The 13,251-nt window shown below is 51.5% G+C and overlaps 4 protein-coding genes across 4 annotated transcripts; 2 read left to right on the top strand and 2 right to left on the bottom strand.

Annotated features, from left to right (window-relative positions):
• Positions 1 to 222: 222 nt before the first annotated feature.
• N7458_011480 (Cytochrome b5) lies at positions 223 to 1,711 on the top strand (the record flags this gene model as incomplete). Its single annotated transcript, XM_056914862.1, has 2 exons — positions 223 to 453; positions 515 to 1,711. 2 exons carry the CDS (start codon positions 223 to 225, stop codon positions 1,709 to 1,711), a joined length of 1,428 nt encoding a protein of 475 aa, XP_056759616.1.
• Positions 1,712 to 2,549: 838 nt separating this feature from the next.
• N7458_011479 (3-hydroxyacyl-CoA dehydrogenase-like protein LAM1) lies at positions 2,550 to 4,563 on the top strand (the record flags this gene model as incomplete). Its single annotated transcript, XM_056914861.1, has 2 exons — positions 2,550 to 3,229; positions 3,303 to 4,563. 2 exons carry the CDS (start codon positions 2,550 to 2,552, stop codon positions 4,561 to 4,563), a joined length of 1,941 nt encoding a protein of 646 aa, XP_056759615.1.
• A 1,287-nt stretch (positions 4,564 to 5,850) lies between these two features.
• On the bottom strand, positions 5,851 to 7,878 carry rfeD (uncharacterized protein; the record flags this gene model as incomplete). The annotated part of the gene is made up of 4 exons (XM_056914860.1): positions 5,851 to 7,017; positions 7,110 to 7,261; positions 7,359 to 7,533; positions 7,765 to 7,878. The coding sequence occupies 4 exons, from the start codon at positions 7,876 to 7,878 to the stop codon at positions 5,851 to 5,853; spliced, it is 1,608 nt and encodes a 535-aa protein (XP_056759614.1).
• A 3,290-nt stretch (positions 7,879 to 11,168) lies between these two features.
• On the bottom strand, positions 11,169 to 12,203 carry N7458_011477 (type 1 glutamine amidotransferase; the record flags this gene model as incomplete). Its single annotated transcript, XM_056914859.1, has 1 exon — positions 11,169 to 12,203. One exon carries the CDS (start codon positions 12,201 to 12,203, stop codon positions 11,169 to 11,171), a length of 1,035 nt encoding a protein of 344 aa, XP_056759613.1.
• Positions 12,204 to 13,251: the final 1,048 nt, after the last annotated feature.

Genomic DNA, 13,251 nt, shown 5'->3' with positions numbered 1-13,251 from the left:
CACGAAAGGCATGTGGGCCGGTGGCGCACCAGTCAAAATGAGGTTATTTGCATCGCAGGACGAGTTCCCATTGCTGTCGGGCCGAGAATGGAGTTTTTCTTGGTCCGAAGATATCCGATGAGTGAAAGAGAATATTGGGAACCCGAGGTGCGATCTTATATATACCCGATGCAGCACGAATTCGTTGCATGAAGTTAGCCGCCGTCTACATTATATTTCACGATGTATACACTCGACGAAGTGCAGAAACATAACAAGGCCGACGATTTGTGGATTATTCTGCATAACAAGGTCTATGATATTACCAAATATCTTGAAGATCACCCCGGAGGCAGTGCTATTTTGATTGAAGTTGCTGGCACTGATGCTACTGAATCATTTGAAGAGACTGGACACTCTGATGAAGCCCGGGAAGAACTTGAGAAATATCATATTGGAGATCTTCCAACTGAGGTAAGTGCTACATGCAGCTCTTTCTCAAATCAATTCCACATCAATCTAACAAATCATTCAGGAGCACGCCGAGACCATCGAAGTCTATCGCCCGACCTTTGAACAAGTTGCTCAAACGGCAGCAATCAATGTGAAAAAAACCTCTAAGCACTCCGCCATTGCCATTCTTGTCAAACTTGGCTTTACTGGCGCTCTGGGTGCAGCAGCAGTCCATGGCTACCGGCAAGGATGGAGACCCACTCTTGAGTCGCTCAAACAACTGTCAATCCACGCTTCGACTCTCCTCTCCAACCGCTCTACCTCCGGCCAGTTCTGGTCTGGATTTGGCATTGCAAGCGTTGCGCAGTTGTCTCTCACAACGGGCCTGACAATGTGGCTATCGACCAAGTTGGACGTTCAGCAGGAGTTCACCCACTACCCTCCACACCGCACCACACGCACCGACAAGATCATATTCCGAAAGAGATTGCCAGCAGAAAGCAGCAAGGCTGGCAAATCGAAACGCGAGCCCCCACTCGATCCTCGGAAATGGAAGCATTTCCCACTCGTCCGCAAGGACTCGGTTGCACCCAATGTATACCGCTTCGTGTTTGGTCTTCCGAATACCGACGATGTCCTGGGCCTCCCGACTGGTCAACACATCGCGCTACGAGCTACAATCAATGGCCAAAGTGTCTCGCGCTCGTATACCCCAGTCTCGAACAATACGGACTTGGGACGAATCGAACTGTTAGTCAAGGTATACCCACAGGGCCTGATGACCAAGCACCTGGAATCTATGCAAATCGGTGACACGATTGAAATCCGAGGGCCCAAGGGTGCTATGCAGTATAGTACCACATACGCCAAACAAATTGGCATGATCGCTGGTGGAACTGGTATCACGCCTATGTACCAGCTGATCCGTGCAATCTGCGATGACGAGACAGATTCGACACATATGAGTCTCCTCTACGCAAATAACACGGAGGAGGACATCTTGCTGCGGAAGGAGCTGGATGATTTTGCGATGAGATTCCCGAACAAGTTTCAAGTGCAGTATGTGCTCTCGCAAGCTGGAGAGAGTTGGAATGGACATAGAGGTTTTGTTAGCCAGGACTTGATCAAGGAGTATCTGGCGCCTGCGGATGAGACCAACAAAATGCTACTGTGCGGTCCGCCTCCGATGATCAATGCCATGAAGAAGGCGCTTGCTGGACTTGGGTGGAAAGAGCCGGGTGTTCTGTCAAAGGCTACGGACCAGGTGTTTTTGTTCTAGATAGCTGTGGTGAAGAGTAATTTGTTTTAGATGATTTGCATCAATAGATAGGTCTTGAGCAGGATAGACAAATGAAATTTTATATGCCCCAGTCACTGAACATCCTTTGGAGAACTAAGAACATAGAAATCCTCTCTAAACCTGTATTTTTGACCTGGACCCATCCGGCACGTAGTGATATTCAGAGCTCTGCGAAGGCCCACCTCTATCCCATCCCACGGTCTACCTCTATCCACACTATGAGATAAGCTCGGAGAGGTGAACTCGATCAGGCAATAGAAAAATCAAAGACTAACGAACCCCAAAACCTTCGCCGACCAAGAATATCCTCGGCAACCCGATAACGTCCGAAGTGTCTCCGTACCGAATCCGAGCCGAATCCGCTCCGTCTATCAGTCCCGCGAGGAACGGGCCTAGTTTCCAACACCTTGGTGGATCTACATGCAACCGGGTCATAGATCGATTCAGTATAAACGCATTTCTGGGAAGATTTACCCCCAGCCCGAGTCTTCCGGAGCCTGGATATGTCCGAAATGGGTATACTCAGGACCACCCTTCCTGTTCTTGATGCCGGGTTTCCGGTGGCACACTTTTATGGAGCGTCTAATGAAAGTAGAACCCTGGGATATGATTGTCAACGTGCATACATGCCTACCAGGTAACAGACACTATGTTTGACTCTTGATAACACATATATAAACGGCCTCGCCGTAGGAGTTGCCTCTTGCCTTCCACCCTCATCATACGTCATATCGATAGACACATACCCTCAATCCTCGCATATCTTATGAAACCTACCTCTCTTCCCTCCTCTTGATTCCAACCAAACTCTGCTGTAATGGCAGTCAAACCTCGCACCGACCGCCCTGTAGCCATCATTGGCGGCGGCGTCTTGGGCCGACGTATCGGCTGCGTCTTCGTGGCAGCTGGCTACAATGTGCACGTCCGGGATCCATCAACCGCCGCGTTGCAGGGTGTCGTGGATTACATCGACGCCCACAAGCAGGAGTACTCGTTGATGCCACGCATCAGCAAAGACAAGGGATCATCCCGAGATGCCGACGAGACGCACAATGACAACCAAATTGTCGATGCTGGACTGTGCGACACGGGCGTTTCGACTGTCGACTTTGAGTCGTACACCCAGGCGCCTTTTGGCAATTACAAGACCTTTACGGAGATCGGGCCCGCTGTTAGTAATGCGTGGTTGGTTATCGAGGCTATTCCTGAGAAGCTGGATCTTAAGATTGAGACTTTCCGTGAGCTGGATGAGAGATGTCCGGCGGATTGTATTATTGGGTCGAACAGCTCTTCTTTCAAGTCGAGTTTGATGTCGTCCAAGGTATCTTCTGAGCGGAAGAAGAGATTCCTCAATATCCATTTCACGATGCCGCCCATGATTCGGACCGTGGAGATGATGACCTGCGGAGAGACGGATCCCCAGATTTTCTCCTACCTGGAGGATGTGATGGGCGAATGTGGACTGTTGCCGGTTACTGCGCGACGAGAGTCGACAGGGTGCGTTATCACTTCTCCCTGCTTTCCACTTTACTTTACGTTACCACCAGAACTAATCCTTGACTCCTGCCAGATTCATCTTCAACCGGCTCTGGGCCGCAGTGAAACGCGAGATCATGAACATCCTCTCCGAAGGTGTCAGCGACCCCAGCGAAATCGATCTTCTCTGGGAACACATGTTCAAAAACGGACCCCTGCCCTGCCAACTAATGGACCAAGTCGGCCTCGACACCGTAGCCTACATCGAAGACAACTACGTGCAAGAGCGCGGCCTGGATCCCGCAAAGACAGTCAACTGGCTACGAGAACACTACATCAAGCAGGGCCGACTCGGCAAAAAGAGCGAAAAGGGCGGCCTCTACCCTCCAACCGTCAAATCTGCCACCGCACAAGCCCAGCCCGCAAACCCCCCCACCGCAGCAAAGGACATCTACCTGCTGGACGTAGGCCTGGGCGGCAACGCCCGCGACGTCTCCCAGGTGCACACCAACGGCAAAATCCTGCGCCTGAACCTGGCAACGCAGAAACTCACCCCGGTCGTCGTGGGCCAGAATCTGCCCGACGGCATCGACGTCTCGCTCGAATGCCAGCGCATTTTCTGGACGAACATGGGCCGCAGCACCGCTGCTTGCGATGGCTCGGTGTGGACGGCCAATATGGACGGAAGTCAAGTCCGCTGTGTCATCCCCAAGGGCAAAGTACACACGCCGAAACAGATCTCCGTCAGGGATGCGCGGAAACAGCTGTATATCTGCGACCGCGAGGGCACAAGTATACACCGCGTGTGCTACGACGGGAGCAACCACGAGATCGTCATGCAGCGCCGCGCTACCGCAGACATGAAGCTCGGCGAGCAGATGCGGCTGTGGTGCGTGGGCATCGCCCTCGACGAGGAACACGGGCACATATACTGGACGCAGCGGGGCCCGAGTAAGGGCGGGCGAGGCCGGATTTTCCGCGCAGGCCTTGACATTCCGCCTGGCGAGACGGCGGAGACTCGCTCTGATATCGAGTGTTTGTTTGATGGGTTGCCGGAGCCGATTGATATCGAGATTGATAGTGATACGCAGACTTTGTACTGGACGGATCGGGGGGAGCACCCCATGGGGTGTGCGTTGTATCGGGCGTATGTTGGTGGGGAGCAGGTTGATATGCACAAGGTTATTCTGGCGAGACATTTCCATGAGCCGATTGGGTTGAAGTTGGATCGGGCGAATAATATTATGTATGTGGCGGATTTGGGGGGCAGTTTGTATTCTGTTGGATTGGATGATGGGATGAAGGTAGAGTTGGTGAGGAATGATGGGTGTTATACGGGTATTACTTTGGTTTAGGATAGAGGAGTTGCATAGAGGGGGTCAGAGATGGAGTTTTGTGTTTATTCGAGTTAGATTTCATGTTGCGTTTTGGAGGTTGAATGTACAAGTCGAAGATTCGATCTAAGCGTTTCAAGGCAGGGCGTTGCTACTAGTTATATAAATAAGTAAGATGATTGACTCATGATAGATGCTATTGGTAACCAAAGTCTCAACGTGATACCATTAGGAACCTATTCAAGCCCAATTACACATTTGAACAGAAAAGAGCGAAAGATACTGTTAAGTTAAAAAAAGAATGCCTCCTATAATAGAAACAAATAGACATATAATCAAGATCAGGTAAATTGACAAATATACTCCAAAATGTGTATGAGAATGAATATGAATCTGAACTGAAACAAACGAGATAACCACCAAACCCCCAAAGAGAAAAAGCAGAGGAAAGACAGACTAATCATAGCCAGTATCTTCGACCAAGATCCGCTTCCTGCTATTCCCACCATTTCATCCCATCAACTCTCTTCTATACCATGATAACATCAAGACTAGATACTAGACCGAAGAAGATAGTAGACAGTAGCACAAGATCACGTCACACGTCACAAGGGAGCAGTGAATGTGGAAATGAAAGGCCGAATGAGAAGTGACAGAACAGAAAAAAAAACACATAACCTTACTCATGAAGGACGAAACCGAAGCATGGACATAAAACATCAACATAGACAGACGTAACCATCAAGATAGACATAAAACATTGAAACGTGAGACAAAAAAAGAAATGACGAGAAATTGAAACCTCAAATTCCAACTAGAAAAATAAACCCCTATAAACCCCCCAATATGCCACCGGTACCCGTAAAAACCAAGGGCATGAAACAGAAGGAAAAAGAAAAGGGAACGGGAACGTGGCAGGAGACCAAGGAAGAAAAAGAAAGACCATCTCTGTCCACTGCAAAAAAAGAACCAGCTTATTTGCAATTTTTTTAATCTTCAATGCGGAGTCCGGCACCGAAGATATACTCCAATCAAATGGCGCATCTTGCGACAGGTCCTGTCTTCCCTGTCGAGTCAAGGAGCTGATTGAGATTGAGGTTGAGGTTGAGATTTCAGGACCGTGTCGTGCAGTAGAAGTGATTCACTCCACCCTAGCGCCCGTCCAAAAAAAAAGACGAATCAAAGTAAACAAAAAGGAAGGACCGTATATCTCAAAGGCATAATTCATAACATCCGTAAAAACCCACATCATCTCTTGAGTTGCTGCATGCCGTCGAGGTCGTGGCCATGGGTGAAGTAGTGAGTAGATCACTTGATATCAATCTGGAAAGCCTTCCACTTGCCTCCAGTCGTTCGGCAGCGCGGACATCCCCTGGCACTCGGGTAGCTCGTCGGGCCTGGGGGCGGAGCATTGTTCAGCAAGCCATTACCGGGACTGCGGAAGGAGGCGGGCGGGCTGGAGATGAACAAGCTGACACACTCGCGACACACGCCGCAAATGCACTCCGTACAGGCATAGCATTCGTTCAGGGGCCAGGGTCGCTTGCACTGTGCGCAATAGATCTGGATGTCGTTATTCCGGAATGACGCAGGCGTGGGGTTTGAGAAGCGGTGGTGCTGGCGTTGTTGGGAAATTGGTGGGATGAGGTTCAACACGGGACTGGAGTCCGAATTGATAGAGCGCGCGATGCCGGAAGCTGACGAGGGGAAATTCTTGCCCGAGGCGGAAGACATGGAGTCGAGCGAGGACTCAATGGATGGGAAGGGCTCCAGATCGCTGTCGCGACCGCGGTGGCCTTCGAATGGCGGGGGCGTGAGCGACTTGTGTAATGGCGAAGCGGCATATGAATGAGGCGGGAACGGTCGGTGCGACGAGATTGGCGGAAGCCCTGAGCCGGATTGGAACGCTGGGGGTAAAGAAGACCGGTTCTTGAGTCCCGAGGGCGCAGAGGTCACGTTCGCAAACAGTGGAGCAATCGTCGGGGACTGACCAGCCTGGAAATCAAGTTCCATCATGTCAATTCTCGGATCGCTAGACTGGGTGTCGCTCAAACTGACCTCGGAATACCGCTCATCATCAGCTTCCGTCGCGGATGTAGCCGCTTCAATGAGATCCTCCCAGCGCTTGCCCTGTGCCCACGCAGCGGTCTGCGGCTCTGCGGACAGGGCCTTGCGATCGCCGAGACTCGGGCGCCGACCGAATTCTTTTGATTTCGGGCGGTCGTGCTTGGCTTTGCGGGCCGACTGGGCAATGGATGATTTGCGCGGGGTGGAAAGCTTGTCTCGTCGCTGGATCGGGGGCAGAGTCGAGGAGCGACCGGGCGGCGAGTGATTGAGGATGGACGGGAGGAGTGTCCGCGGGCGGGGCGAAGAGAAGTGCGACAGAGATTCTTGCTTGAAGTGGTCGCGCAGCGATGGGAGTTCAATGGAAGAGCGCATGCGGCCTTGATGAATATCGGTGTCGGAGTGGGTGTCCTGTGGGGTAAAGAGCGCGGGGAAAGTGTTAGTCAATTATCTCATGGAGAATGGCGGGGAGGAGAAGCATAAGGAGCTAGAAAAGTACATACCATATCAGTGTCCCAGTCCGAGGCCAAACGGTGGTGATGCAATTGAGCGAGCGCAACGGCTGCGGTCGCAGCGGCGGGGTGGGTTTCATCCAGAGCTCGAGGGGTGGCCGGGGAGCTGGGATCAGCAACGTAGATGTCTCTATCCGCGATATCTGCGAGTAACCGTTAGCAAATCCCTGTCCTTCGGGGGGGAAGAAGCAGATGAAGAAACCCATTGAAGAAAAAAACCCCCCGGGCGCCAGAACTTACCATGACCATGAGGGCGTCGCGGACGAGCTGGTTCTGGAGGAGACAAGTGGGCACGTTGCTCGGGCGGGGTGGTCACCATGAGCAGGAAGCTCTCCTCGGTAGCCGGGAGCTTCGGGATGTAGTGGTTCGGATGCGCACGTCGGATGTGCTCCTGCATGGAGCGATAGCGCTTTTCCTATGCAGCAAGGTTAGCTACAGCGCAGCTTTTGATCTGGACGATTTTGCATCTGATTAATTGTAAGGGAGGGTTAAATTCCCACGCCATTGCATCCCACGCATCCGCCGTGATGGCGATAAGGTGGGGTTCGAGGGCAAAAGTGACCCGACGGGGGGGGGGGGGACAGACGGCGAAAGGCGAGGCAAATGAAGACGAAGTAGAAGAAAAAGGACAAAGGAACCAACTTACTCCTGTACAGCGCTTGCGACAGCTGGATCCATCGTTATTTTTCAAGGGACAAATGACTTCGTTGTTGGCGTCGGTGACCGAGAACGAGCTCGTCAGCGAGCTTCGTGGAGGCATGGTGCATATGTGCTCTTCCCTCCCTCTCTCTCTGTGTCTGTCTCTCGGTCTCTGGCTGTCGCACTGTGGCCTGTCCTTCGTACTCTTGAATCTCAGTCTGTGCGGGGGATTCGGCGGGGTCGGAGAGCAGGAGGACCCGGGAATGTATATATACGTCGAGGACAAAGGAAGTGAGGATCACAACGGGCGCAAAAATAGCCCATTCGAATGATCTGGTGGGGAGGAGAGAAAGGAAGAAAAGGATGAACGAAAGCGCGGCTCATCGAGTGGCACAGGAAAAGACGGGCTGGGTAAGCTGGTCAGCGTAACGAGAGTACCCCAAAGTTACCCAGTTGGTGACAATTAAAGAACACCCATGCCCGCTTCGCCAGCCGGTTCCCTCGAAAAGAGAGCGTGTAATGACCGTACCAAACGGTAATCCCCCCCCCGTCCCTACCGTTTTTTATTTGCTTGTTTCTTCGTCCCAGGCACAGCTGAAAATTCGATCCCCCCCCTCTCGACAGTCTTCAGTCATCATCAAAATCTACTGTAACCTAGTTAAAATAGAGATCTACCTCTGCTCAGCTCCAGTCCAGCCCTAGCTGGAGATGGGTGTGGCCCGCAATCGCATGCATGATGTACATATGCGCAAGAGAGGGAGGTACTCCGACCCTCCTGGCTTAATATCCACCTTCTAATCGGAGCTGGGGATCGTGCGTACGGTCATTTTACGGCTTCGGAAAGCCCGGTGGAACGCCGAAGGAAGCTGGAGGATCAGATTGACAGTTGTCACTTGTTCCTATGAAATTCCTTTCCGAATTCTGTTCTACCAGAATTATATCCAGTAGATGGTGGCTCGAATGCTCTTTTCCGTACCCCTCGATAAGCGTTGAACGAGGGGATGGGGAGGTCACGATAGGCGCTATCAGCGGCCCCTCCGAAGCTCTCCCCAGCTCGAAGCTCTCGAAATTCCAGAAGCTCTCGAGCGAAGGAGGGGAGCTCCGGGTGGCAAAGGCCCTTAGCGCCACGTTACGTGGTGTATTACCGATACCCGGCTCACCGGAGATACTTACGGCGGGTAAGATATACATGGATACGGTACGAAGTACGGAGGACATGGACGTGATTACATGGAACAGCTGCGACGAGACCTGTGGATGATAGTTCTATGTATAGACAGAATAAAAGAATACAGGGAGGGTTAAAATAGAGGTTCCAGATTGGATCCATCTGCCTCAGAAAAAAAAAACAATGACTACAAAGAGTTTATTTCTGGTGGCCTCCCCAGCGAAACACACAAAGGAAACGGAGATCTCAGCGTCTCAGGTTCCCAGCTCGGGTCCGGTGCCGTGCGATACCGAGGCTGGCTACGGGAACCTGGCCTTGGGAGCTGTGCTTATCCATTGCGCGAGACAGAGATAGCATTCATAGTATTTATAGGTACCTATTTTGTATTCCATCCAGATTTTCCCCTCTCAACTCCCCCTCCCACTGCCCAGTACTGGAGTCCGTACTAAACTACTGTCCTCCCCCCCTCCCCCCCTTCCGACCTCGCCCGTCCAACTCCAACTCTAATTCCCACACACCACGCGTACCATCATAAATTACAATTTACCAGTGGAGGTAATACACCCATCGCTGAGTTTACCCGACTCCACCCAGCACGGGGCACATGCCGATGAAGAGCATACCAAAGCAGCATGATTGGCTTTTTCCAACCGGCCAGTGGAGTCCCAATGGGCACAATTATCTGCATCGTCATTGGTGGACGGCGTCTTTCGGTAAGGGCGCCATCCCGGATGGGGATGGCCGTGCAGATGCAGGGAGGGGATGGGGAGGAGGAGGATGAGGAGAACTGTTGCGAGGAAGGGGGAAGGAAGGGGAAAAAAAAAAAAAAAAAAACCTATGTGCTCCGTATACGGGGTACTTGGATTTACCGACGTCGGTGGTGCTGGGACGAAGTATAGGTATATAGCTTGGCCGGTAGCTACAGTACCCTGTATGCAGACGAGTTAAGTGGTTTGTGGAATAGGAATCAGCTTTGTTGGAGGTATCTCCTCTACTCTAGTCTATTTAGTCTTGTTGTTGATACCTCCCCGATAAATTGTAATTGCTTCTGCAATCCCCTTATCCCAAACTACATACTACGTCCTGTAGCTACTACTGTCGTCTCCTGTCTGATCGCTTTTACCCTCTGTATGTGCTGAGCTGGTTAGCTGGTGGGGTGTGGTCCCGAAACGGCGGAGCGGAGATCTGTCACGGTGGAGATTTGCGCCGTTCTCGGTACGACCTTGCTGTGGGCTGTGGGTACATACAGTACTAGTACTCTGTACGGAGTACAGTTACTACAGTATGGTCTGTGTATCTGGGTAGCTTTATCGCCTAGTTCCAGTTCCTCCTACTCCTAACACTACTGTAAGGAGTATGGAGAAGCTACAATACAAATCCAGCTAGCGAACCGCTCGTGCGTCAATATTTGGGAAGGGGGGTTCACCTGAGTCCTGGTTATCAATCTGGATACATACGGAGGACCTGAGTAAGTTCTAATAGACGCTTAGCTAGGGCCCGAGGGGTAAGGTATTATTACCACGAGTCAAATGTCCATTGATTTTGATTTTGAGCTCTTGTACTAATAGTTCTCTTGCTATCTTTAGGCGCGGTTATCAATTCAAGCCTAAGCTCCAATTTCAAATCTTTGAATAACCTATCGCTGGGATAACTTTCATCTTCATGCGCCGGAGGTTGCCCGAGACTTCTCCGATCTTTGAGGGGTACACGCATTGCGGGGCCTACGAGCTATGTATCGGGAAAGTGTTTCCCACTATCTACAGTAAGAATACTGTATGTCTGAACTATTTTTGGACCAGGCAAGTTTCATATATTGAATCAATTGGAATATATCGTCGCTCAAATGCGTCCTCACTAGAGGAATGTATCAAGAAACAGGTTCGCTAGCACACCTTCTTCGTCTTTGGGTATTGTGTATGCACAGTCACTTCCTCCTTACTATCCCTGCAGAATCAACATACCAACCGTGTCGCAGAGACGCAGGGTCTACTGACGACTCTCCAGGCAACTCAATTCTTGCCACTATCGAGGGGCTGTCGACCGCAATGGCAGTATGTAATCACCCTCAACATGATTCGAGATGATTCAAATGTCGGGAAACTCCGGTTGTCAGCGCGTAACAGATCGAACAAAAATGTCTGCGTAGGCGCAAAGCATGCCATCCAGAAAAAGCCCCGACAAGTGCCTCTCAGAAACACTGAATGAAAAGAAGCATCTCAAGAGGAAATCCGTTCAAATCACGCTCACGCGGAAATCTCCTCAAGCGGCGGCGTCATCAATCCATCCACAAGCTGCACACCCTCAAACTTCAAGCAGCCCTGCTCAAGACCCGCAAAGAAAAGCACCACCGCCTCCGCCGCAGCCTTAGAGTCATCATCATCATCTTGTCCAGGAACCCACGCTTCATTAATCCGATCCAAGTACCCGGCAACCACATCAAACGACCAACCCATGCGCCGTCCAAATTCACGGGCCAACTCGCCAGTCACAAACGTGTCAAACTCCACATGGGCCTGATACGTCAGGACCCGGCCAGGGTTATACAACCCCTGGACAGGGCAAGCTGCGCTCTTGCCGATACTCATCCACGGTGCCGGGAGCGAGACGGACGTTTGTCCGGTAGATGTAGCTGCGGCGACGGCTTGCGGGGTGGGCAGGACCTGGTCGCCGTGGATTAACTGGAGGCGAAGGGGGCCTTTGGAAGCTGTGCGGGCGAGGGATGGGAATTGCGCGGTGAATGAGGGGTCTAGGGTGATGGGGTGGATGCCCACTTCGAAGCCCGTCTGTGCGGGTTGCACGTTGAACGTGTTTGTGAGAGGTACATGGCTGGTAGGCGTGGAGAGTAGTGCCTGCGCGATGAGCTGGTGGCCGAAGCAGGCGCCGAATAGCTTCACCAGTGGGTAGTCTGTGTAAACTGTCTGGATGAAGGACTGAAGCTCGGTAATCCAGGGGATCTGGTCGTATGCCGATGCGCCAGATCCGGTAATGATGATTGCGTCGATGGCACTGAAGGGCCCGATGTGAGACTCGGTTGAGGTTCGTGGGGTTGTGCGAAGAGCGTTGAGGGGTGGGAGTGAGCCGCCTACGACGTCAAAGGCCGTGACGTGTACGGCTAGCGGGCCGTCTTGAGGATTGATATTGGCATGTTTGTTGATGCGTTCTGCGGCCGCTTGAAGCAGGACACGGAACTGGGAGCTGTAGAGGCCTCGCTTGATGTAGATTGATGCACACGGCACGTCGGTGTCTAGGACCGCGACGTGGATGCGGTGGAGGGCCATGTGTTGAGATGTGGAGAAATGTAGATATGCGGGCGATATGAAGGATAGAAAGTATGAAAGTGAGAGGAATGTGCGGAGAGGACGGTCAAGCTGTTGAACGAGGAGAAGGCACCAAATGCAATAATCGGAGATTGTACAAAGAAGGACTGATCTCAAGCAATCTTTGCTTGATCACCACATAGGCGCGTTGAAGGTTACTGATAGGGCGTCGGATCGCATCCGAATGCCTGATAAGGATGTGGTGGTGGTTCCTCGTGGATGATCTGGTGGGGATGGCCCCCCGAAAAAGGAAGCTCAATCCTTGTCTGCACTGGCCAGAGTTTGGGACGGCGCCCCAGGGTCCAACTTGTTAGTCATGGCGAGGAGAGGACCGAGACTACTTTGACTTGTTGATAGTAAGTCATAGTTTGGAGTATAGCGTATGAGAGTCGACGTCCTCGGTCGTTGTGAGGAGGTATTAGCAATCCAAGAGGTTACTGCGGTTTTCGAACTAGGAAGGAAACATAATCCGCGTAATTTGGTGCCTCAGGGTACGCCTGGGAAGTTGGAAGACACCAAGTTTGGAAGATCCAAATTCTTTGCCTGTATAGTAAAAATTAGAGATTAGAAAGGTAGGAAAGGATTGTCTGTCATATGTACTTGTACAGGAGTTTCTAGTCAACCGAAGAGATATTATCATACTCGCAAAAGCAACCAATAAGAAAGTGTGCGATTCGGAGGCTCGATAACATCATCTTATCCACGTTTATCAGATCTAATCTTCTCTCGCCCGAGAAGGCACGCACCTTTATTTGCGACACTTTGGATTCAACAATTAATCAGCCAATCACGACGAGTCCCAGATGATACAAGATGATCTTCAAACATTGTCTACAGACTCCATGTTCGAGAGAAGAATCTGCACACATTGGCCCAGCTATAATTATCGGCCGAGTAGTTCTTCAAGCAGCCTTCCACGTAACTGAGAGGTTTGTTACTGCGTATGTGTTTGGCTAGTTAGCTTCTCTTTCGGGCTGTCGGGTTGGTGCCGACCAGCCGGGCCAGCTTT

Source organism: Penicillium daleae (assembly GCF_028827525.1).
Source record: "Penicillium daleae strain IBT 16125 chromosome Unknown utg000009l_segment0_segment0, whole genome shotgun sequence".
Taxonomy (NCBI): domain Eukaryota; kingdom Fungi; phylum Ascomycota; class Eurotiomycetes; order Eurotiales; family Aspergillaceae; genus Penicillium; species Penicillium daleae.
The sequence above is the reverse complement of the archived record's forward strand: the minus strand, read 5'-3'. Positions and strand labels throughout refer to the sequence as shown.